Source organism: Rhopilema esculentum, chromosome 11, assembly GCF_057945365.1.
Source record: "Rhopilema esculentum isolate cy_ngs chromosome 11, ASM5794536v1, whole genome shotgun sequence".
NCBI lineage: Eukaryota > Metazoa > Cnidaria > Scyphozoa > Rhizostomeae > Rhizostomatidae > Rhopilema > Rhopilema esculentum.
In genome coordinates this window covers 8,535,135-8,560,330 of record NC_142825.1, presented here as the reverse complement: position 1 = coordinate 8,560,330, position 25,196 = coordinate 8,535,135, and the positions used below count along the sequence as shown (strand labels likewise).

General features: G+C 36.2%; 1 protein-coding gene across 3 annotated transcripts in view; it reads right to left on the bottom strand.

Moving 5' to 3' along the window:
- LOC135693254 (uncharacterized) overlaps positions 1 to 25,196 on the bottom strand; it is a 58,595-nt gene that overhangs the window by 21,510 nt on the left and 11,889 nt on the right. For all 3 annotated transcript variants that reach the window (XM_065211680.2, XM_089111150.1, XM_065211681.2), the window contains exons 3-17: positions 22,569 to 22,829; positions 21,043 to 21,300; positions 19,930 to 20,199; positions 18,499 to 18,780; positions 15,411 to 15,677; positions 14,710 to 14,991; positions 13,177 to 13,331; positions 11,914 to 12,034; positions 9,220 to 9,471; positions 8,626 to 8,706; positions 7,825 to 8,088; positions 6,536 to 6,703; positions 5,911 to 6,069; positions 4,005 to 4,276; positions 205 to 353 (exon numbers count right to left, since the gene is read on the bottom strand). In XM_065211680.2, the coding sequence (XP_065067752.2) occupies positions 205 to 353; positions 4,005 to 4,276; positions 5,911 to 6,069; positions 6,536 to 6,703; positions 7,825 to 8,088; positions 8,626 to 8,706; positions 9,220 to 9,471; positions 11,914 to 12,034; positions 13,177 to 13,331; positions 14,710 to 14,991; positions 15,411 to 15,677; positions 18,499 to 18,780; positions 19,930 to 20,199; positions 21,043 to 21,300; positions 22,569 to 22,829 (3,241 nt within the window). The remainder of the gene's footprint in view (positions 1 to 204; positions 354 to 4,004; positions 4,277 to 5,910; positions 6,070 to 6,535; positions 6,704 to 7,824; positions 8,089 to 8,625; positions 8,707 to 9,219; positions 9,472 to 11,913; positions 12,035 to 13,176; positions 13,332 to 14,709; positions 14,992 to 15,410; positions 15,678 to 18,498; positions 18,781 to 19,929; positions 20,200 to 21,042; positions 21,301 to 22,568; positions 22,830 to 25,196) is intronic.

Here is a 25,196-nt window from a genome sequence, read left to right as displayed (position 1 = left end):
GTGGTAACAGCAGGGTTGAGTTCATTTACATCAGGTTCTTATTGAAAAAGTGTACTTTGATGACAAACTTGCTCAGGATATCTGAACACTTAAATTGTTGAGGTATTTTATAGGTGGACACACACTACTACAATTGGCACTGAAATCAATAAACAAAGTTTCGAGAGTAAAAAGCCAATATTATGAGGTACAAGAAACACTCACACTTCGTTGTAATTCTGCGGTGAGAAACCCTTACGTGGAAAGTGTTGTACATCCCCAGATAAGCTAGTCTCCATCATCAATGATTTGCTCCCTGGGATCGCCGAAACCAAGCATGTTGTCACCAAGATTTGCACATCGTTATACTTAATCTGTGTGAAAAAAAGCACTACGTTAAAACAACACACTCAACTTGAAGGCTAGACTAAACAATGGTCAGTTATCTTTAGATGTACACCTCATTACTAACAACAGCATTGGTAAGAAGAAAACTCGGCGTAGAGATTATTTGCACTAGTTTGTTGGAGCGTGTCCAATTTATCTTTTCATCATTGATAGAGAAAAAGTCTGTTTGATTTTGTTTTCTGCGAGTTTGGTCTTTGTGCTGACACTTCACTCGATTTCTTACAACACAACAGTTTTTGAAAATATCTACAATTCTTTGACTCAGAAATCTGTGATTCGCTCTCTAAAATTACAGGATAATCGCAGAAGATTACTTTCTCAACAAAAATATTCTTAAATCGGCTCAAAGTTTCTAGCAAAGCGAGTTTTTCACACTATTTGACAAACTTCCCTGGTGGACGAAAAAAATTTACTCAAAGAGCACGACATAATAATGTACTTGTTTTCATTAAACAAAACTCTTAAACAAAAAAAGTAAGAATTGCAGGGTTATAAAGACATCGAAAATGGAATAACAGTTCACAAAATTGACGTGTTTCTTAAGGATAACAGTATAACATTCAAAATGACTGTATAGGTCAAAAGAATCAACGGAGAGAAGTCAATGAGCCTTGTCTTTCTGTTAAATCAGAAAAGGACTCATGGTAGACATTTATGGGCGTCAGTACGTAAGAAAAATTAGCTGTTTAGGATTTATACTAAGCAAATGAGATTTTGCTTGAAAACAAATGACAAATAGTAATTTTAACCTATTAATATAGAAAATCCCTACATTTGACGTCTGAATTAAGACTTAATGACTTGTCTGACTGACATATGGGATTGCGATTTTGAGTAATAGAATCTATTGGGTACGTTATCAATCCAATTTCTTATCCAGAATCAAAACTAGCTGAGCTTAGGCTGCTTCTACGTAGAAATGAAATGACGCTGTTGACTGAGATGTTCATGTCAGTTGATTAACGACCATTTGGTATTATATAGTCTGGCAAACTAAATTTGCTCCAACAATGTCTCATATGAATGACTTTCAAACATAAAAACGAAATAACCACAATCATAGGATCGTGTTCATAACGCAAAGTCGCATTTTGTTTAGTTCATAAGGGAATGGCGCATTAATAATTTGGTTTACGTAATATTTTTATCTACCGATCCAATGGCTGCAATGTGTGCCCACGCAGAATTGAAAGCAGTTTTTTTAGCAAATGCCAAACAGTAGGCAATAACGCCTATACATTGAACAATTTTGGGTATAAAAGATGACGTGGTAGTTATAAGGAAATGTGTATATAACTGAATATATGATAAAATTCCGGTGTCGGTGTCAATGTGACAAGTGACAAAAGGAGGTTTAAGGCGCCCCTTCCGTCCGATAGCTTACAGGTCACCCTTGGGCCGGGTGTAGCACCTGTCAAGCACCCATACTAGGGTAATCGTGAAAACGTCGGCAGCAGGGCCTTCGATAACCAGAATGGCGGAAGAGTCTCTTGTAGATCAACGGCTTGAAGGTTGCGGCAGCTAGGCGGATGATCCATATTCGGACAACGGTTAGGTGCTCACAAAACAAGTTAGCTGTCACTGCGTGGAGGAAGGTAATGGCAACCCACCTCTAGTAGCCTGCCTAGTATATTCATGAAATGTCTACAAGCAAGACGTCTGAAAGATAATTCATAAACGCCTAAGGCATGAAATGCTATGGTACTCGAAGAAGAAGAAGAAGAAGAAGAAGAGGATATGATGAAAAGATATATCCTGTTTTTAAATCATCTGAGAATAGTTAGAAAAATGAGACTTTCTGTCTTATATTGCGCTGAAGAGCTTATTTCTTCAATATCTTAACATTTTCTAATCGTCTGTACATTTCAGAACTTCAAAGATCTTTGATATTGAGATTTAAATGAAAGGCTGTGTTATAGCATAAAACCAATTATAGCAAAACAGAACCTGCTAAAACATTATTTTCAACTTGCTGGCTCATATCTTTGGAATTGACTTTGAAATATAACACAAAAAGGTTCTGGAATCTGATTTTGATTTCATAATCTCTACAAACGTGCTAGCTAGGCTAACGTTTAATACTAAAAAATCATGCTTAACTGTAAAACACTATTGACATTAAAATGTCGGCATATTTCTGTGTCATGGTCAACATATCCTAGCTATAATCGTGATATCCTTTTCATTAAGAAGTGGTCCAGTCAATAAAATGAGACATGGTAAGACGATTTAATTGCCAAGGTTATGATGTCAGAACATGTAGGTTAAGAAGCAGGGTTAATAAAGAATGAATTATTCGATTCATGGAGAAGTAAGTCCTTATAATCACCTTAGTACGCCAGAAAGAAGAATGGGAAAAGTAATTATTGACTAGATAAAGTTTTGACAATGTTCAAAGGCAAATATACGAAAAACCCTGGGAAGTTTAAATCTCTCTTGGTGTGGATCTCTGGTAACTACTTCCTTTCACGCCTCCACAATCCAGTGAGAATTTAAACAAGGTTTTTCGATGATGTCTCTTCCAATTAAAATAATTTCTGCGGCATACCTCGCTAACCAAAGAGACAGTAACTTCCTGTCTGTGCCTGGTTTTTACCGCATAAAAGTTTTTAACAGCCACATTCTTGGAAAGTTAGAGGACTGCTAAGTCTCCCATAAAACAACTGCTAGTTAATTATACTGGGTGTGAATTTTCGCTATTGGCCCTAGATCAAAGGTCGATGGCTTCCCTGGAATCTTCAGGGTAATTCGGCCAAAACCTATATAACATTGACCTATAAGAAATCAAATAGCATGTTCGGATATTCCTGGCTTTTTTAAGTCATTGGTGAGCGATCCGTCTTATTTGAACATAGTATACTTGGTGATATAGTTTGAGCCTTGGTACTATAGTTTGAGCTTATGCTGGAAATTAACAAGAATGGGTATCATTAACCAAGACAGCATAAAAAAGTGGCATAGATCATTTCTGAAATATACAAGGACAACCAACGCATTGGCTCGCTTCGTAAAATCAATTTCAGCTGACACTGTTTTATAGTTCGACAAACTCTAACCTTTGCCAGTTTTGCTACTTGATCACTGGTTAAAATTCAATGCCACACCAAATACAATCAACAAAACTTATAAATCCTTCATTTGAATGAATGAATGAATAAGTGAATGAATGAATGAATGAATGAATGAATGAATGAATGAATGAATGAATGAATGAATGAATGAATGAATGAATGAATGAATGAATGAATGAATGAATGAATGAATGAATGAATGAATGAATGAATGAATGAATGAATGAATGAATGAATGAATGAATGAATGAATCATAGCAGTGAATTTGGCACCGCTTAACAAAGTACTAGCAATGTCGTTGTAGCACACGCAATTTTGGGCTACAAAGAGTGGCTAATTTTTGGCGCTTCTTTCTTTCTAAGCTGCAATAAACAACAAAGTGTTAAAAAACTTTTTAACGTATGCCAGTCTACAATGTAAGGCAGTTGCTCATAAGATCTCGTAGGTTCAAAACGCTTGTAGATCTAAATTTAGGCCTAATATAAATCGCATTGCCTGGCTAGACTTAAAAGCGAGGTAGCTAAAAGAGAAGTCAGATGTGATACCTTTCCAGTGTACGTGAACTTCCCGGCTGCAATCGATATTCCATTGAAGCCATCTCTGCCTTGATTCACGACAGACCAGTAAACTGGTACCATAAACGAGACTACTGATCTCATGATGTAAAGCAACGGCTTCGGAATGCCCTTGACATCGAGACTGATTTTCACAAACTGATTGACATAGCTTATATCAGCCATCAAAGCTATTGAACCAATATCTTGCCTGTTCACCGTACCAGACACACTGCCTATAACTTCGGTTATCCCGAGAATACCTGAAACGATAACACGTTGCTTATAAATCTAATGAAATGATATAACAGATGGCAAGCCATGTCACTAGGAATTTCAACTGTCCCCAGCAATTAATACCAATACACAACAGGCATGATTTTCGTAACTTGTATTTGCATAAATAGCATTTGCATAAACAGCAGTCCCGCCCTTGTTTTGAAAAATATTTAAGGTCTTGTGTTCAGCTTAAGGCTTTCAAATGCATTGTGGCAGATCTTACACCAGATATTCTATTGGGTTGTACTAAAAACGAATGAAAGTTACCTGTTGTAAAATGTGTTTGTAGCGTTGTGATATCTGATTGGTTAATAATGTGCCTACCGTATTAACCAAACAGAGTCTTTAAACACAACCTACATGTCAATATCTTCACTACCTTATGAAAAAGAGATATACAAAACGCAAATACTTTATACCAACAATAGCACCCTTGGGATGTTCCTAAAGGGTCTACCAATAATTAACATTCAACCAACACCGAAGAGCCTGGAATAGTCTTATCTATAAATTTACTGTCCCTGTCTGGAGGTCTCTGACCCAAGCAACCGCGGCTGGAATCAATGCCCTGACTAGAGAGAGTGGATTGATCTTTCAGATTCAAGACGTGTGTCTCGTGAGGCTTGTCACAACCAGAGAACTGCCTGTCAAGCATACGTTTTCGTTGACCTTAAATATACGCATAGGAACGTAGTTGCAACAAAAAATAAACACGAAGTTGCAACAAAAAGCAAGCAGGGAATGCGTACTTTCAAATGCCTAAAATCCAAGAAAGTTATCTTCAATGGGAAGCTTCATTGAAACGTGTTTTCAAAAGCGATTGAAACGCACTTAGCTGAGAAAATTGTGCCTTTTTTGAATGAAAAATTTACTCATTTTGCCGTACGATAAAAAGCATTAACAACGTAAAATTTCTGTCCAAAAAACAAAAACAGATTTAGAGGCAACCTATTGAATACTGAGACTAAATAGCTTTAAAAGTACTTGTGTCTGTTGATAAGCTGTAACTTACTTTAGGAGTGATTTTTAGTTTTAAAAGAACTTAACCAAACCGAATCTAACAAAAAAACAGCAACTCATTTTGCGTAACCTATAGTACAGAATTTATTACATTAAGGTTCTTACTATTCTATTATAATTCATACTACGTTTTGATATTATCAAAATAATTACAGTAAGCCACGCACTTAATCGAATTTGGCTGCTGAACTTTCAAACTACCTGCTGTTATTTTCAACTTTGTCATAATCTATGCCTTACAATTTGTTTATTCTATCTTTTTTAACTTGTGATACTTTCGATACTTAGTCAAAATACCCCAACTTATAATGCCAAGAGTACTAGCTCAACGAGGAAATTGGCTCAATGAAGAAACAGGCTACATTCGATGCAGCAAAGGATACTGCGCGTGCCAGTATACAAATAGGACAGTCTATTTGGAATCTAAAAATCTGTATTTAAAAGAACTAGATTAAAGTTTGATTTATCAATCCCTGGCCCTGTAGCAAGTAATTTACTTTAAAAATGCACTGCACACTAATGCTAGATAATGCTAACATTACTGAGATAATCTTCAAAGGATTGTGAATAAATTGAGTGAAAGGCTTTGAAGCAATACCTCCACATCTGAATCTGTTACAAAGTCGATGTTCAAACTGCATTCCATGTGGACAATCCCTGGTTCCTGCTGAGCATGGTCTTATTCGCGACTGCCTTCCACCTTCGCAGGACTGAGAGCATCTGCCCCAGGAAGACCAAGAAGCAAGCGTTGACTTCACTTGTAGATAACAAAAAAAATAAAAGTTTAATGATATCTATATATGATACGTATATATGATTTATAATCAGTGCGTAGCTATGAAAAAGTAATCAATTCTAGATTTGATAAATTGTTACTTTACCGCATTCCATTTTGAGTTCTCCTACCAAGCATTGAGGTTCTAACAACACGAGATTCAACGATTACGCCAAAAAACGTTAAAACTCTACTGAATCGAAAATTTCTTACTAAAGCACTAAATAAATGCTTAAAATAACATAACAAATTTTCAAATAAAAATGAATTATATCATATATGAAAAATCTGAGTGAGTTATGATTTCCAAAGGAAAAAGCATCTTTAGGCACAACATTTAACAAACAAAATGCGACCGCGCATACCTTTTTCACTTGCTTTTGTTATTTCACAACATAAACGAGAGATAAAGGGAATTTATATAGAAGGCATAAATAAGAGAAATTACCACATGGATTCTGATTGCATGCTCTTTGTTGCACATAATATCCCTCACATTTATCACCACCGTTCTGTGGTGAAGGGTTGTTGCAATACCGGTTCCTCAACTGTTTGCCTTCCCCACAACTCTTACTGCATGGTCCCCAGTCAGACCATTGGCTGAATCCTCCATTCACTGCAAAAAAGAAAACGTTTCAAATTCTAAGAACAAGGATGCCTTTAAACTCTCTTACAAATATTTAGATCTGCCAGCTTCAAAAATTCGTATAAAAACTAAATAAATGCCTGTTAATCATATATTCAAGGTTTGTGGCAAATTCTGCATTATTTGACTGATGTAAATTTAGGAATTTAATGATACGGATTTAGAAACAACGTCGACGTAAATTGCCTATTTTCTAACAGCCGCGGGGACTCGACTGAAACACCAAACTTATCTTTGAATTAAAGCAATTTTGTGGACAGGAGAGACAATGCATTGGAGTCCTGGCAGGCTTAGCTGGAGTAAATATCTATTACTTGGCAAACACAGGCAGGCAAATTTGAATACAAGGAAAAAGTATTGTCACGTTAGAAAAGACCGTGTTGCCTGAGTTAGGCCTTCTAATTTAAATGTGGTTGATATCTGACTGGATCAGGTTCCTTTCTACTTTGTACAAGATATCTAGTCTAATTAGTATTATGGAAATATTTGCATAACGGACCTGGACTTAATAAAGAGGAAATGAAAAAGTCACTGAACCTCTAAAAAAATATTAAATCAACAGCCGTTAAGCTAGCATGATATTTTCACGTCATATGCCCTGATTTCGTGAAAAAGGACAGACTGACTTTTCTGACGCGAGGTTTGAAGGATTTGTAGTAGATGGCATGAGTTTAGAATCTACTGACTACGAAACCAGAAACCTTTGACGAGAAACCAATTTTTCTGTAGCTAAGACTCGCATCATCAAGTTCCAAAAGATTTTAGATAGCATGATGCTGAACGAAAATGGAAATATTTTCAGCTTTTTGTAGTTGTACTACTGCGCCGGCTTTCTCGAGACTTTTATGTATTATTCAAAGCATGAAAATCGATGTCACAGCCTGGCTTTGGGATGAAGCTATTCTATTAAGGCTTGATAGTTTTGGCTGAGACTATCATTATTTTTCATAAGCAGATTATACTCCATTTAAAATAATAAAATATACGCCGTAAACTCTCAAGTAAGATCTAACTCGGCGTTGTCTGTAGTTTCACATTAGGTGAGCACAGTTGTCTTTACCAAATGTCAAAATATTATCTAAATAACTAACCAACGACGGTAACAATGAAATCTTTCATGATTTTCCCCCTTTCGTTCTCGGCAACGCAGGCGTAGAAGCCACCGTCCTCAAGGCGTGCATTGTTGATTACCAAGCTGTTATTAGGCAAAATATACAGAGGTGTGTCCATTGCTACTCCGCTTCTTTGCCAGGTTACCACTGGTGTAGGGTTGCCACTGGCAATGCAGCTGAATAATTGTGAAACTCCTGCTTTGATTCTTGTGTCCTCCGGTAGAACCACGAATCGCAGGATATCTATAAAGGCATTGGTTTACGTTAAACCAAAAAAGGAGGAATTATATAGACTTTATCTTTAATACCACAAATAGCAGACTTTGGCAGGTTTAAAAATCTTCGAAAAAATTATCGGCACCAATTGCCAAACAAAAAAATCCAGCCTTGGATCGTGCTACATCAGCAGAGAGAAATTCTGATCAGATTGCTTACATTAGGAAGCCAAGTCTATGTAATGAAACAAAAGTAGAAATCAAGAAAAGGCTATTCGAGCATCTTCATGGATCAAGTTCATGGCTACCTTCTTCGATTTTCTGATGGGGCATTTGCAGATTGAAGAGTCATCAACTGAGATGTAAATTAACATAAAGCTAGGCTGGTTTCAAATAAAAGACCGATGTAAATAGTTATAATAATCAGTGGGATAGTTTTTCTGATACAAAATTACATCAATATGGGTAGTTTTAATTTGACTTGAAAAGGCCACAATTTTGATACATAAAAAGCTACAAGCAAAAACTATTTATGGGAACCAAATTTGTTTAGAACAGCACCTACCGATTTCTCTTGTCTGCAACGGCCTGTTCAAGGGAAGTGTCCCTGCTAACTCATACGAGCTTACACCGACGACGTTGAAATCTAAGAATGGAAAACAAAGCAGTGGTGTTGTAAGAAGCTAGAAAAGGATACCATAATTTATCACAAATTTAAGCATAATGTCAAACTTCATCAGAATGCAGCAATATCAAACTAAAATTAAACAGAAGGACGGAAGGACGGAAGGACGGAAGGACGGAAGGACGGAAGGACGGAAGGACGGAAGGACGGAAGGACGGAAGGACGGAAGGACGGAAGGACGGAAGGACGGAAGGACGGAAGGACGGAAGGACGGAAGGACGGAAGGACGGAAGGACGGTAGGAAGGAAGAACGAACAACAAACTGTGAAATTCTATAAAATTATTGACAGTTAAATCATCTCAACTTGGGTCATCAAGGGTAACTACGAAAGAATCTATTTTTTCTAAAATCAAGAAAAGATCGAATTATCAGGAAATCCTATGGTCAGAGTTTGACTCTATGGAGAAGCAAGAAGTGAAAATAGTGACTGAATGATTTGTTGATTGAAGTGATGTATATATAGAAAGAAAAACCTTTGACAAGAACAGTCGTTTCAGCAGTGATTTTGCCACCTTCGTTTCTCACAATACATTTGTAGGTTCCATTACTCGTTTTGTTAACTTCCTTGATCACCAAGATATCTTCTTTCAAATCTAGTAACTTCCCGTTATGTTTCCAAGAAATGCGAGGCCTTGGAATACCGGATGCAAAACACTCTAGTCGTAGCTCTTCGCCTTCAAACAATTCGTACTGTTCACCTGGCTTCAACGTCCACGTCGGCGGGACTGTGAAAGGAAAAATGGTACTGAAGTTTTGCTTTGAAATTTGTCACATTTTAACAAATCACCCTCACGGCACTTTTTTCTGCAATAATTTTACAATCTTGTCTGTGGGAAGATTTATGCCAAATAATCAGAGTTTATAACAATTAAGTTGAGCAAACCGCAAATTTTCTTCACATGAACTTGTTTCTACTTTATCATATTGGCTATAGCAGGGAATGTTCGACAAACAGCGGGAATAATGGAATAAAATCTCTCCACTCCCAAACACACACACGCACACACATGCACCCACATATAAACTGATTAAGAACGTTTTTCAGCGCCTCAATATTGATTTCATCAACAGCACGCTGACATACAGAACATAAAAAGGGCTTCGGGGTGTTGCAAAAACTTCTGGTCAACGTTTTACTAAGGGTAACAAAGGTTTAACAGCTGCCATAAATCTCAGTACAAACTGTAATAGAAGAACAACTCATAGAGGTATGAAGAATTTGTCACCAGAAAAAAGAATAATACAAAAATACGAAAGGAAGAAAATACACGAAATGGAGGAATAAGCTTGGGAAAACACCGATGTGAATTGCACGGCAAATGTACTAATAAAGTTTTATCTTGACTCTAGTTTTATAAGAATAACAGGATAAAAAGACTGCGCCTAACGAGGTATAATACAAGAGCTTTACAATCCAAAATGGAGCTGAATTGGAATCTTAAAGATTTTTAGCATTTGCACGGTTCAACTTTGTTTCGCATCTAACAAAAAAGGGTTCACCTTTTATGATCAGAACCTCGGCAACACAAAAACCAACGGTTACAAAAAGGCAATTGAAGGAAAGAAGTCTGCAATCGCAATCATCAAAGGAACAGCCATACATTTGCTGCGGACCGCCAACTAATGGATTATGCTAGTCCTTCTTTGGTCGTATGATTACGAACCTTAGCAGAAAGCTTTGATGAATTAGGTATTCATAGTGCAACAGTTTTGGCACAGACTTACAAAATATTCGAAAAAAATACTTCCATTGTTTCAAGCAAACTTTAAATTTTATTCATCTTAAAAATAGAAAATCTACTTTCTTCTGGTGCATCCCATTGTGGTTTAAGAGACATGATAAGTTTGTCAAAACAGAACTGGGAAATGAACTTCGTATCCGATTCTATGAAGTTGCCGATTTTACAACGAACCCTATGGGAGGTTAAAATCAGCCTGTAGGAGCCTTTCAGTTGAGCTTGTATAATGAAAACACCGAGTTAACTCCACCACATCCCGTACTCCATCGACCAGCTCCATTGCCAACTAAATCCTCCTAAATCCAAAAAAGCCCCTCCCCTCCTCCAATAATTTTTTCTTTTATATAGGCACATTTTAAAAAACATCGATCCTTAACTTGCATTCTACACGCATTACATATAATCTCTTGAGCAAAACGTGGCAAAATAATCTGCGAGCAATCCCAAATTGCAATGGAATGCTAGCTTATTCTACGGGTGCCGCTTGAAATAGCTTAATTGTATTCACTTCTGCGTCTTTAGTATCAATAAGGAACCTGGGAGGTAGTATAGCTAAGTATGAAAACATCAAAACACTGTAATTATCATCATAAAACCTTGGCAAACATCACAAAGAGTCACATTATAAATCTGGACAAATAACTACGACAAGGGATTACGAAAACCAGAAATAAACGACCATAACTTGTCATCATCTTTAGATTTTGTTAAATATTCGACTTTGTCGATTGGAATTTCGTACCCTACATTACGAGCGACGAAATGAGGAAGTGCTAGAAGATTATATGAACTAACTAAAGACATAACTGATTTCATTGATGCTTGTGTAATTTGAAAATTGAATCTTTAATAAGGGTGGCACTTTAATGTAAGGGAGGATTGCACTCTATGTGATAACAAATTGAATTAAGCAAGTTATATAGAAAATATATCTAAGGAAAGAATACTGTCTGTACAAATAAGTGAAAGCTGCAACGGTTCAAACTGACCAATTGCGATTGGCTTAATAATCTATACAAAAATTGTATCTTTATGATTACAAGTCTCAATATTTGGCTATAGTCCCTAGCAAAAGTCTTGAAACACTAACGTCAGTTTTCAAAAGCAATTTCAGCCAACCCCTTCTCCTTAGGGAACAATGTTAGTTTACTATAAAAATTGAGGAGATTTTAGAGAACCTCCTTATTCGTTATGAGAATAATAATTATCTAGACTATCAACATTGTTTTTGGAGAAAAGGCCTGGAAGTAGTAGAATACCGGAATGAAATGAAAAGAGAATAATACAATGCAAATTGCTGGGTGCCCGAAGCAATTTTGGCAAGCATTGTACGTGGCTGCAGACCGAAGGCAGTCTATTTTAAAGTACAACAGTACAAAGCGCTACATATTTGCAAAGCTTTACAGTTAAGAAGAATAGGATACTTACTTGTAACGATGAGTTTTCTATCTGCTCTTGTGCTCCCTACGTCATTGGAGGCCTTGCAGACGTACGTTGCTGAGTCTTCAGCAGTTACATTCTTTATCAACAGACTTCCGTTCGCAAGAATCTAGGCGATATTGTGATGATATTATAAATGATATTACTCTTGATATCATTGATAATATGACTGATGTTATTACGATGACATTACTGATGATAATATTACAATCCAACTTGTAATACTATTTTTCCTGAATTTATGCAAATCTAGTGGCAATGGAAATTCTGGTGGTTGCAATCTAAATTAAGAGGAGGCAATCAGCACGACCAAAAGATGGCAAAATACTACCGCCAAGAAAATAAAAAAAATTTAGCTGTCGCGGTAAAGTATCAACCACAGATTTCATTAATGAGATTTTAGCATTGATGGAAGATGTAGTTGAAAAGCTGTTATTACAATTCGCGCCTTGTCCAAGAAGTCTGGTAACTTACTTTACGTTCAATAAGAGCAGTTTCACAGTATTATTTTCTAGATACCTTCTACCACAGAATAAAGACATGAGCCATTTCAAGCTTAATAAGGAAAAGCCAACCTTGTAAGCTAATATACCAAAAGAGACCTAAATGCAGACTAGAAACTACTTTCTGGGTATAGTTGGATTATCGTACAGCTCTAACAATTCGGAGGGTACCAAAATCATACCTGGTAAGGAAAAATATTGCATAAAGGGTATTGTTTGCGAAAATAGCTATTAATGATAAATTGATAAATTTATACAAAACAAAAATTAGTAAAGATCAGGATATGAAGAAGACAAAAATTGAATATTCTTTAAAGTATTCGTTTTAAACAAAAAGAATTAAACAAAACATGAATAGTACAGTGTTTCCTGATAAAGATCTCTTTCTCGGAAACAACTACAATAACGTTAGTAATAAAATCCTTTTTAAATACTATCATCCAAAATCTTTGGCCAAGATTGTCCATGAAATCACAACAAATAATCCCATAATTTGTAACTAAACTAATTTATGCTGGGCTGATTAAATTTCGGTTTAGCCTCTAAACCTGGCTCGATACAGGAATTTTTCACCCTTTGAGGTGTTAGCCGATACCGACAACACTTGTTTAACCAACAAACACCAACTGAAGAAAGGGAGAGACAGTAAATTGCCGAAATTTCAAACAGCATTCCTATATCCATCATTCAATGGAGATTTTCAGAATGATTTTGGAAAATAAACGATTGCTCTGTATAATTGAATTACCTGAAAACGATCATTGGTTAAATCGAAATTTCCACCACGTCGAACCCATTTGAATTTTGGCTGTGTTTTGCCAGTCACTTCACATGGCAGGATAATGTCGCTGTTAATTTTGGCATAAATCAAAGGTTCCTTCAGGCTTCTGATTTTGGGCTTTTCTAGGCAGAATAACACACAACATATAAATAATGAAATACAAATCGATGACAATAGAGGATTATGTAATGTAATTATTGCGATATTGAAGATACCGAAGTTTAAATTGAAAAGAGAAGATGAAAGCGGTCAAGGGAGACAAATTTTGCCATCAACAAGAGAGGCTGATAGATGGAGCTAAATTTCGTAGATACTCATAGTAAATCAACTCCACTGCTAGTAAATACTCATAGTAAATCAAATCAATACAGGTAGAACTGAATCATAGACATAATTAGTTATGCCTAATAATAGGTACTTTAAACAACGGAATGATTAGGATCACATTAAGTCCTCGTTACCAAGCAGGATGGAGAAACGGGAACCCTTTCAGAGCAAACACAATCACTCAGATCGACTTAGATCGACAGCAGACAACCCACGATAAAGCCCAAGCAGAATACAACAGTAACTTAATCAAATGCTTCTACCAATACCTAATCAAATAACTGGAATCACACGGTAATACCAAACATAAAAATAACCAAAAAACCTTTCTTTTTAGCTACAAATTTGCAAATATTTGCCAGTAAATATTGGTACAACAAAAGTGATATGACAGAAAGAAAACTGGTTTGCATTCCATACATTCTTAAATATCTTTTCAGCCAGACTGGCTCCAAAAAGTAGCGACCAGAAAATGGTTCGACAAAAAGTCTGCATTCCAAAGAAATGCGTTAACAGAATGTTTGGATTTTCTGGTGAAATTAAGGATTAAATGGGGATTATCTCTAGGCTTGCTGGATAAAGAGTTCCTTAAGCAAAATGTTTCAAACCATAAGGATAATAATTAAATACTTCAACTCGCGTAGAAAAGTTCTATTATATTCTCATGAGAATTTCAAAAATTTTTGTCATGTTTATTGCAACAAAACAGATTTATTTTGAAATCCGGCGCTAAACACCAGTAGAAATATAAACACAAAAATCAAATAATATCTTTTGGCAGCAATGCAAAAGAAAAGGAATTTAATTCATATAAACACATCTAACGTAAACTTTGTTTTTTCAAAGTTAACAAAGTAATCGATTGATAAGTATCGCACGTTGTCGTACATGACGTTTTTTTCATAGAAATTGATAGGCACTGAGGGCATGTTTCTAAAGACATTTGATACGGAACCGTGATAAAGGAAACTTAATAAAGGGGCAAATTAGAGAGCCCTTACTGCAGCATGTATGGGTAAAATCTTTTTCTCTTATTTAAGTAAGATGTATCTCCAATTGTTTTCACATTTCGTTACGCATGAATAAACAAGGAATTTAGAATGATGTGTCAAAACTTTTAATAGACTTCTAGGCATCATGAGTACAGAACTAAAGATACTGCAATCTGCCTACCTAAGCCTAAGATTTCCACATCAATTTGGGCCATCTCTGAGCCAAATTGGTTCTCTGCTTTGCACAAGTACTTTCCTGTGTACTTTTTCTTCATCGATGTGATCAGCAGTTTTCCAGAAGAAAGCCTGACCACACCACTGTTCTTCTCTATCTCTTTTCCATTGCTGTCAATCCAATAAACATAAGGTTTAGGAATTCCTATCGCTGTGCATTCTAATGTAACGTTTGTATTTCTTTTAACTTCCACCCGTCTAACTCTCTCCTCTTTTATAGTTGGCTTGGCTGAAAAAAAAGCGATCAACCATAATTTCAGTCGAGTTTTTATATCCAAAAAAATTAAAACGATGATCTCTTATTTCTTTTTGATGTTTCCATAATCTTGATAAACAAACAAAATAAGCCAAGCAAAAAATTAGACAAATAATAGTTAATTACGAATTTGCTATTAAACTTGGCCAAGCAAAGATTAAAGAAAAAATAGTAAACAGTTGCAATGAAAAATCATTTCTCCGGTCGTCCTCTTTTGCCAATCAAGACTCATACTTGATATATAGAAAGTTCACAAATGATTCAATTACTTCGCTAATAGATTCAATTTTTCCACTGCAATTTTTTTCTAGTATTAATTGATTACTTTGCTGAAATGATCTAAGTTTGTAAGCACGCTGTTTAAGATTTGACAAAAACAGACTGATGCATACTTCCTATTAAAATATGGGTGCTTGCAAAATCAAGCCCTTCAGAATTTTGTGCCACGCAAGAATAGCTTCCCGTGTCTTCAACTTTAGACTCCAGAATAAACAGGGACCTTTCAGATGTGACGATTCTTTTATTTGGTTTTATTGGCTCTCCATTCTTGTGCCAGTTAATTGACGGTTCAGGCTTGCCCTTCGCAGAGCATTTTAATGTGACAGGACTACCAGTGAGAGCAGATATGTCTTGGATTCGTATCTTCGCTTTTGGTGGAGCTGTAAGAGAAAGAAAACCATCAAACATCAATATTTGAAATAATCAAAAAATATCTAAAAGAGGCAAAGAAAGCGGGAATATGTTTCTGTCTATCTAGATTATTGTTTCTAGAGCTGTTTTCGTCCAAATAATGTATTGAACGATGATCAAAGGTGACTTTTACACTAAATTGCGGATATAAATAAGCAGAGAATCAATAAAAGCCTAATCTGGTTTTAGTTTTAAGCAGAAAATATGACAGTGCAAGAAGGGAGACCTCTAAAGAACAAAAGTAAACTAATTCAAAATAAAGTTGAAACTTATGGAAAGATTACAGGGCTTTGAGATTTATAATAAGTTGAATTAATCCCAGAAAAGGCGCAGCTTGACTACCGCGTGATATAACTATTTTAACGTTGTATGAAGCTTGTTAAAGGTAAATTTAAAACAATAAATGGGATTACATACATATATCAAGGTGATCAGGAACACAAAACATGGACGATCATGTCATCAATTAAAAACTAGCTTTCAATTAGCAAGGTATTCAGTTATGCTGCTCGTGCCTAATTTTGTTCTGCAAATAGCAGCATTCACCATATCACAAAACCTTTACAAAACCTAAATGACGCTGTTTACCTACAGGGACTAAATTATGTTACGTACTTAAACAATTGAGATGTTTTGCTGATTGATCAGATATTACCAATCATATTAATCCAAACATATATTTAACTTAAACAAACAGTTATAGAGGGCGCACTGTATAGCCTTGACTAGGTGCTGCTCTAGATTAGTCAAGGCTAGTGATAGGACCGTGCGTTAGGCAATGAGTGTTATTAAAAACCAATAACATCTCATGAATGTTAACAGTTCATTTTGCAGGGATATTTTTGAACCATATTGTGGTTAAGGATATATTTTTGTATCATTTCAATCTGTTACCGACACTAGCTTTGTGGTTCAGGCAGCTTACACACAGCCTCCAGCAGGATGACTGTACGGAATTATTCAGGTCACTCAAACTGGCTACCATTTCAAATTGCATGTCAAGGGCCTGAAAAAACGGTACAAATTTTGCTGAAATCACAAGACTAATTATGTGCGTCCAAAACTAGAGTCGTGAGATCCCAGTGAAATATGACTCGATAAGATCCTACAAAAAAAACATCATTAACTAAAATATAGGTTTTTCTATCTTAGCTAAACAGAGGCAATTTTAAACGCAGCAGAAGACTTTCATATGTGGTTAAGATATCAATGAGTTATTCAGCTCTCTTGCAAGATACCCGCTGATAGGTGTACCAATAGCAAATGGATGGGAGAGCAGACATGCTTTGCGTTTGAAAATTGCAATTATTTATATTTGGGCACTTTGTAACAAACATTAAAAGTCATTTCTAGGGTTCCAGAAGTAGCCAGTCACTAAATATTTAGGAAATAGTCCTTCGAAGCGTTTAAACTCTAGCTGCCCTCCATAAATTTCCCCTGTAAATGATATGAATCAATCCATTCCTTGGAGAGACACACAGTTATAAACATCCAGTTATTTAAGAATCCAAAGAGAGTGGTTTAATGCTAAAGCCTTTGGTATTTGTGAACATTACTGATGTCCTACACTAGGACAATGAAATAGTCTAGAATTATTTTCTAATACGATTTGAATGGAAATTCGTCGGCTCCTGTATAAGGGCTAATAAGAGAAGGCAACAGATTCCAATTAGAGATGACAGTAAATTATGATAGCATTATATGTATGGTTTTACGAAGCTGGATGAATGTTGGCAAGATTACAGATGGGTTTTGAGCGGCCATTCTTTGAATGTAAACCGTAATTACTAATCTGCTCTCACAAAACGAGTCTAGTATTTGCTTAAGCAAGTGATCTGACATAAGTAGCCACTAGATGCAGGCTAACAACTAAAACAGCTAAACAGCCTTTGGATTACCATGCGCTGCCAATCAGGAAAACAAACTATCAAAATAGGCCCTGTTGAACTATTCCTTGAACTATCAAAATAGTTGAACTATTTTTTCACATAAAGGTTTTTTGTATCAACCCCGCCTGGCCTCAAACCACCGGAATCTGAGCGGGAATATCTATCAACAAGAAAATGTTACCTCGCTGTCAACTGAGCATTGTAGAAAAAAATGCAATGAAAATTAATGCTACAATTTAACTTTAGAAAATAAAAATATGAAACAGGAACGAAAAATCATGTACACACAACGACCTGTAAGTCCACAGAAACAAGAACTTTGACACTGTAATTTGGGCCATCATTGATTAAATCTATCAGATCCAAAATGCAAACTTTATAATTAGATAATCAGATCCAGGAAAGAGGAAAAAGGTTTGGACAGTCATGTTCTCTCTATGAAGTGCTACAAGGAATATCTGGGTTGACGAGAATTGCAATAGAAAATAATAACACGGAGTTAATTGTTTATAGAATAGGCATAAGACTCATGCAGTAACTTAACACTATCATTAGTATTTGTATTTTGTATTTGTTTTTGTTGCCACCTAGCACCCGAAGGTAGTTTTTAGGACACTGAGAAGCTATGCTTATCGAGCAGTGTCCTGGTCATTCCTCTCAATGTGACCACACCTCATGATTCCTACGCCTGGAATTACAGAGAGCTGGCGACTCTCCCCACTCTGGGTGAAAGTTTGGTCGTGCCAGGGACTCGAACAACAGGCCCTTGGGTCTGTAGTCAGCGCCTCTAACAACTGAGCCATCCTCGCATTCGGAAAACCAACTGCTAGTTTGAAGACAACAGTATGAAGATAGCAAGTTCAATTAATAAAAGTAATAGAATTTGGTTTACGTCACTTACTTCTATACTCAGCAAATGAGTAAGACCTAAGAACAACACCATTGCGAATGTGTGAGTAATTCGCCACACAAGCGTATTTCCCTTCATCCGTCACTTTTGCATCCGAAATGTAAAGCTGAGTAGGGGGATCTTGTTGAATACGAGGAATTTTCGGAAGATTTTTATCGTCCTTCAACCAAGTGATGTAGGGTGGTACTTGGCCAACAACATCACAAGCAAAGGCAAAGGATTCTCCTACTTTGAAGACTTGTATTTGTGGAAACACAGAGATTATAGGGTCCTCTACAAAAGAAAATAGTAAAACAATAATAAATAAATATGGTTTTCGATATTAAATGATGATAGCAATTTGCCTCTATACCACTTTCTTGGTGTTTGACATAAGTTCAATGCTTCCGCCTTTCTATGCCTTAGATATTTCAATCGAAACGAATTTTTAATCAATTCCAAAGCTGTGAAAATTTTCTTGGCGGTACAGAAGTTGAAAATGGCTTTGAATAAAGCAAACATTTTACAACATATTGGCTAAAAGCTTTTCGTCTGACACTCTTCAGAGCATAAAACTTCAGAATAAGGGTCCGTAAAAACACGATGAAAAATATATACCCGGTTGTGGATCGAAAAGGGCCAATCGGAAAAACGCAAGCACAACACCGGTATAGTTGGCCAATCAGTGCCGCGAGCCTAAAGAAAAATCACCACTGGAGTCCAAGAGAGAAAACGAACTCCTTCTGTCAACAAAGTGGTGGCTTTTTCGTTTGTATGTAGATCGATTTCAAAACTGCTAGATGGAAGGACGACCGGGCTGTGCCAATTATCCGAAACATGTCGTCATTATAGAGTTTGGCACAATCTGGGTTATCTAAAAGATGTTGACCGATGGCAGAATCACTTGTTTTAACAGTGTTTCTAAGCCTACAAGATCGAGGAGGTTGTTCTCTTTGTGGGGCAGTTTTGTTTCTTAAGTTTAAGGAACATGTCGTTTTATCCTACCCCCCCCCCCCTAATCTTTGAGTTGTGCGTCCTACGTATTCAGAATCACACTGGCATGTAAATTCCAATATATGATTCCATTTTATGATTCCATTTTATGCTTCCACAGCTCAAACATATAAACAAGCTTAAATTTTGATTCATCTACTCGTTATAAATTCTTTTTAAAGAATGCATAACAAGTAATAAAGAACCTTCTTATTCGGGTTAAAATAGGATTCCCGTTTTTGTGCCTCCCGTTTTTGTGCCTACCATTTAGTGGAACCAAACTCACCCAGAAGTACAAAGACATTACAAATCAATTATCTCGAGTTTAAAAAAGTTGCATACAAATGAAAAAAAATGTTGTCATCGATTATGTCTTCAACATTCATTGGCAAGCAATGAAACAAACAGCAATTGCTTGCTGTAAAAACTACTCATGTCTCGCATACTTACCATAAACCTTCAAATAAAATGAGTTGATTGATTGCCCGCCTCCATTGCTTGCTACACAGGAGTACCATCCACTATCCTCTACTCTGACGTTGGATATCGCCACTTGTAAGTCGGTTGTGACGACAAATCTACGGTCAGTTAGAATTTCTTTGTTGCCTCTGTACCATTTGATTTTGATTGGGACAGTGCTGAACGCAAGGCATTGAAGAAACACATTCTCTCCTAACAGAGCCGTTCTGTTACCATTCTCCTCAATGATAGGGGGAGGAACTAAAAGACGATTAAATAAAGAAAGTGAGCCTCAAGTCTTCGCAATTGAGAGTGCAAAGATTACATGTAATCGATACTGACAATAGCAAGAATATTCCTTCTTCGTTTATACCCTTCGGTATTTTGCTCATATTTTATCTAGTGCTGCAACATTTATGATTCTTATTATCATATCGTAGTCCTGTTGCAAAGCCTTCAAAGCGTGATACCTAAAATTCAATTCCATATATCAAGCTGGAGTATATCACGGCTTTCGTTAGAACAATTTCGGCTTTTGCCAATACTCTCTTTTAGCCACGAGGTCGTGTAAAATCAAGAAAAAAATGGACTGGAAACATTTTTGATGAAAATATCAAAATTTCAATGAATAATCTAAATGATTCTAAATAAGAATCTAAATGATATGTACTGAACTGTATGAGCTGAAATGGAAACAGATTTTCCTAAAATTAAAGACAAACTAATAGAACCAATTATTAAAAGTTATAAATTTTAGTTTAGTTAAGTTATAGCTTTACAATACGGTGGTTCAAACATCTTTTGCTGGCTCAGATGATCACCGAGCAGGCCCGTTAACTATTAACTTCAGTCTTGTCAACAATGTGTTTTCACTGATAACTAGGACTTTCTACCTTATTCTTTGTACCCTACAGTTGCCTCACATATTTCAAACTAAGAACGGTTCTACATTATACACCAAAGCATGTACAGTTCTCCTTATAGGGCATTGAGCATTCTAAACCTGTAAAAAGCAATTTTCAAAACTTTTGCTCGTTAAACTTAACGTCAGTTTCGAAGTTGGAATAAATTTCAAAGCAATAAAGAGCAGAGGAATGCACTTACTGTTGAAACTAACAGTAGTTGTCTGGCTGCTCACACCAGCAATATTTCTAGCTGTGCATGTAAATTCGCTGCCAGCGCCAGAATTTACCCAAAGACTTGAATTTACATTCTTTACGTAGTTTGTTGGATTTGACAGTGGAGTATTACCATGACTCCATGTCACAGTGAACGGAACCGAGCTTTCGACGTAGCAATATAAAGCTAAATCCTGCCCCATGAATCCTCGATATTGCTTCTTCATTGTAATACGTGGCCTATCTATAAAAATATCATAAACAGAGAGCTTAAATGTGAGACAGAACTGATTCAAACAATACAGTTACAAGTGACAGCTACAAATTGAGAAGTTATAAGTACAAAATCTAGAGGCAGTATAGCTGATTTTTTTAAACTGATTTGCTTAGATGCAACCATTGTTTCTACTGTAGATTTTCTATTTTCCTGTCCGAAAAAGGTTTCAGTATGTTTTGTCCAGCTCCTTTTGGGCTACTATGCTTTTGGAATCCTTTAACATACTTTTGCAGCAACAACACGACTTGGTAAGATTGATTTACAACCGCAAGACAACCGGACACTTTGAAATAAATCGGATATATTTACATAGAAGTGGATTGCAGTTTCATCCGACTGTAATAATACTTACAAAAGAAATTTCAAAAGCCTAACAGTATTGATGGATCACACAAAAATGATCCTTCTTGATGTCAAGCAAATCTATATGACATGTCACACAAGATATGTCTTAGAAATAAAGAAGGCTTTGTGGAAACGAGGCTGTTCTATTTGGTTTGAAAGTAAAAGATTCAAAACAGGCTTGTTGAGCCACGATTTATGTGTTCACTTGTCAAATCGGAGCAGTTAAAACGAAATTACTGAAAAATATATCTTCCCTCGAAATTATGTTTTGCTTTCTATCCATTTCAACTCTAGCAATTTCCACGTTAATTTCCACACTATATCGATCTATCTATCTATTATAATCATCTTATTTTGTATTGCGTACAAAAAACTCAAAACATCATAAGGAAGACTTGCAGTGACAAAACTAACCTACTACGTTAAAGCTAGCAAAAAACGTCGGTTTTAAAATAACAAACCTCTTAACAATCATTGCAAAAAGGCTTTATGAAAGCACCAAGCAAGAAACAGAAAGATTTACAATTTAATTAATGTGAAGATTCAATAAATGGAAAGTTTGTTTAGTTAGGAAAATCGCTACATGATACTTTTGACAAAAACGTTTGAGTTTTAGTATTGAATTTCTTGGACCATTTCATTAATTGGTAAAATACTTGAGATATTATGACAATATTGAATATCAAGACAAAAAGATAGAAGGCAGTCCGATTATTCATCGGTATGAATTTGATCAGACTCAATATCGATAGAAAAAGAGTTCATGAGAAAATTTGGCATCGTAGAAGGAGCCTTATGTGGGCTTTATTTCATATTTGACAAGTTTGTTTGGTTATAGACACTGACTGTCAAAGACGGACAAAGCCTAAGAAGTGGCGAAACATAATTACCTGGTAGACTTGGGTCTACAACATTTGGCGATACGCGTGCAAAATCTCCTTCATCGTCTACACCAACGAACCGCAGAAGAAAAGGATCTCTTGGTGGAATGAACTTAACAACAAAACTGTCTTCGAGCAAGGAATCTAATGACACGGGCAGCGTCCTGATGACCTTTCCGTTTAGCGTAAGCAGGTCTACCTGGCTCAGTATTCCCAAATGAACCCTCTTTTTCTTGGATTTGAAGGAGACATAAAGGTAGTTAGTCGCATCTACGAAGAAAGATCAGATTCGCATTTTATTCGTAATAGCGCCTATCATAGCTTCTAATGCGTCGATGCAGTCGTATAGGAGTTGAAGACCATTTGAAAATTGGGATAAGACGAGTAACCAAAGGTCCGGAATACGAGAGAAATTGCCTGGCCTAAGTGAATTCGGCTTTTACCTGGCCATTTACACAATAGATTCTAGAGTATTAAAGAGTGAATAATCTAAAATAACCTACCAAATTGGTTGAATGAATGACCATATTGCTTAAAGAATTAGTCTGGGAAAAGACGAGAATGACTAGGAAAAACACAGCTGGCTTCAATGGGGCATTGTATGCATTGAGGAGTATCGATTTCAACAATGAAACGGTTGTGTGCGGGGTTACTAAATCCCAGTTGACACTGTCTCACTGGAAAGGCGAAAAACATGTTGATCTTCGGGACTTATTTCAACTCTTATACAAATACACCCTTTTACCGCTAGATCGTTATTTGACTATTAACTCGCAATTTAATACTTGAAGAAAGTAAATTTACGGAAATAGATGAACGGGTTAAGTGCCGAATTAGCTTGTTTATCGTGAGATTAAAACAAAAAGCAAATACGCATCAAAAGGGATAAAATTACTTCCTGGCTACATACGAAAACATTCATTAACTTGATAGCGAAAACTCTTGGGTACTTGTTCTCACAGAATGTCGTAGGCAGGCACCGCGAAGCGTTGCGGAAAGTGAGGGGGGGTCTAGAAAAGTTCGGGGGCTGAAACCGGATTAAAAAAGGCTTTACTGGTGGTTCACTTCCTAATATATTGCACTTTTTGCCCACCCCAGCCCCCCTTGCTCTGCGGTGCCTGGTAATCATAACCAAACAACGTAATCTAACATAAAAAGAAGGAACAACAAAAGAGGAATGAGATGCAGCTAAGGCCCTGTAATTTTCACCGGTGACCATTGAAAATTTAGACTTCTTTCTAGGCAAGGAATCAAAAATGTTAGGAAGAGAAAAAACTGTGTTAGAAAAAAGAGATCAATCTTAATGCTGAAATGGAGCAAAATGCTCTGGTAAAAGCAGATACCAATGAAACGTGCCGTTTTTCCTAATGGAGTAATACTTGACTGCATCTGGCTTTTAAATCGAGTTCATCTTTAAGTCCTTATCCGATGATTTTAAAAATATTTCAATGCACAAAAATATTATTCTGTTCTCGCACAATAAATTTAGTTTTTTTAAACTTTGCTGAAGCAAACATTTAACTGGGTATATTCAAGAAATATAATAATTGTTTGATTGGGAAATGGTTCTAAACATTAGTGTCACAAAAAACATCAAACTAACATTAAACAAACATCAAACAAACATTTGAATGTTTCCTTTGTTTAATATCTCCGCCAAACAGAGCATCAGCAAAAAATAATACGGTCTTTTGCAATTGGAAGTGCTGTTCGAGGTCTTAATGTCAATTTGGAGTAATAGAAAGAATCTCAAACTCTATTTTAAAGATTTTAGAGAGAAATGCATAAAAGTGCGCTGTCAGTATTGAAAGACAAAGAAATACGAGAGACAGAGAAAAACTGCAGTGACTTTCGAAAAAGAAATGGTAGAATTATGTGGTGAAAGTGTTGAGAATTCTAAAGCCAAAATATTTGATTGCGTACCCAGAGAGTTGAAAACAAACGTGATTATGATGAATGTTGAATTTTGTATATCTTAATAGAATCCATATTGGAATCTAACTCTTGGCCTCCAGCCGCAGATGCCCAGAACGGTGAAAGCAGCGAAAGAAAAGTGTAATTGAGAGCTGATTTGCCAGAGATAGCACCGCGTTAATCAGCTATGACGTAGGTACTTAAAAACTTCTACGTTATAAACAGGAAATATAGCGTGCTAGATACAATTAGAACTGTGTCAGAAGTAAATAAAAAAAAAGACATTGTATTGCCTGCCTTGTGAAAAGCAGCTTTGTTTGGTCCTTATATTACAAAATCACAAGAAAATCCAATCCTCTGAAGCATAGCCAAACCACACATTACATTACATTGACAGCCAATTTGAAACCGAACAAGAAAGGTGCTGGTCGGGAGGAAACAACACTGGTTAGACGAATTAGCAGCTACATTGACATTTAACCAAAGTGTAAGATGGTAGGTAACAAATCAATGTTATTAGAAAGATCTTCAAAGTCGTGGACACATTCCTCCTTCAATTCAAGGCTGTTACCTGTTTGGTCAATAAAAGGTGGAACAATACAATCAAATACAAGAAAGAACAACCTAGTCAAAGTTAAGATTTTCCAGTTCTGGTTTGGCTGTCCGTGTGCTATGCTTCTTATCCTTCAACTTCACAAAGACTCTCAAATCAAACTCTCAACG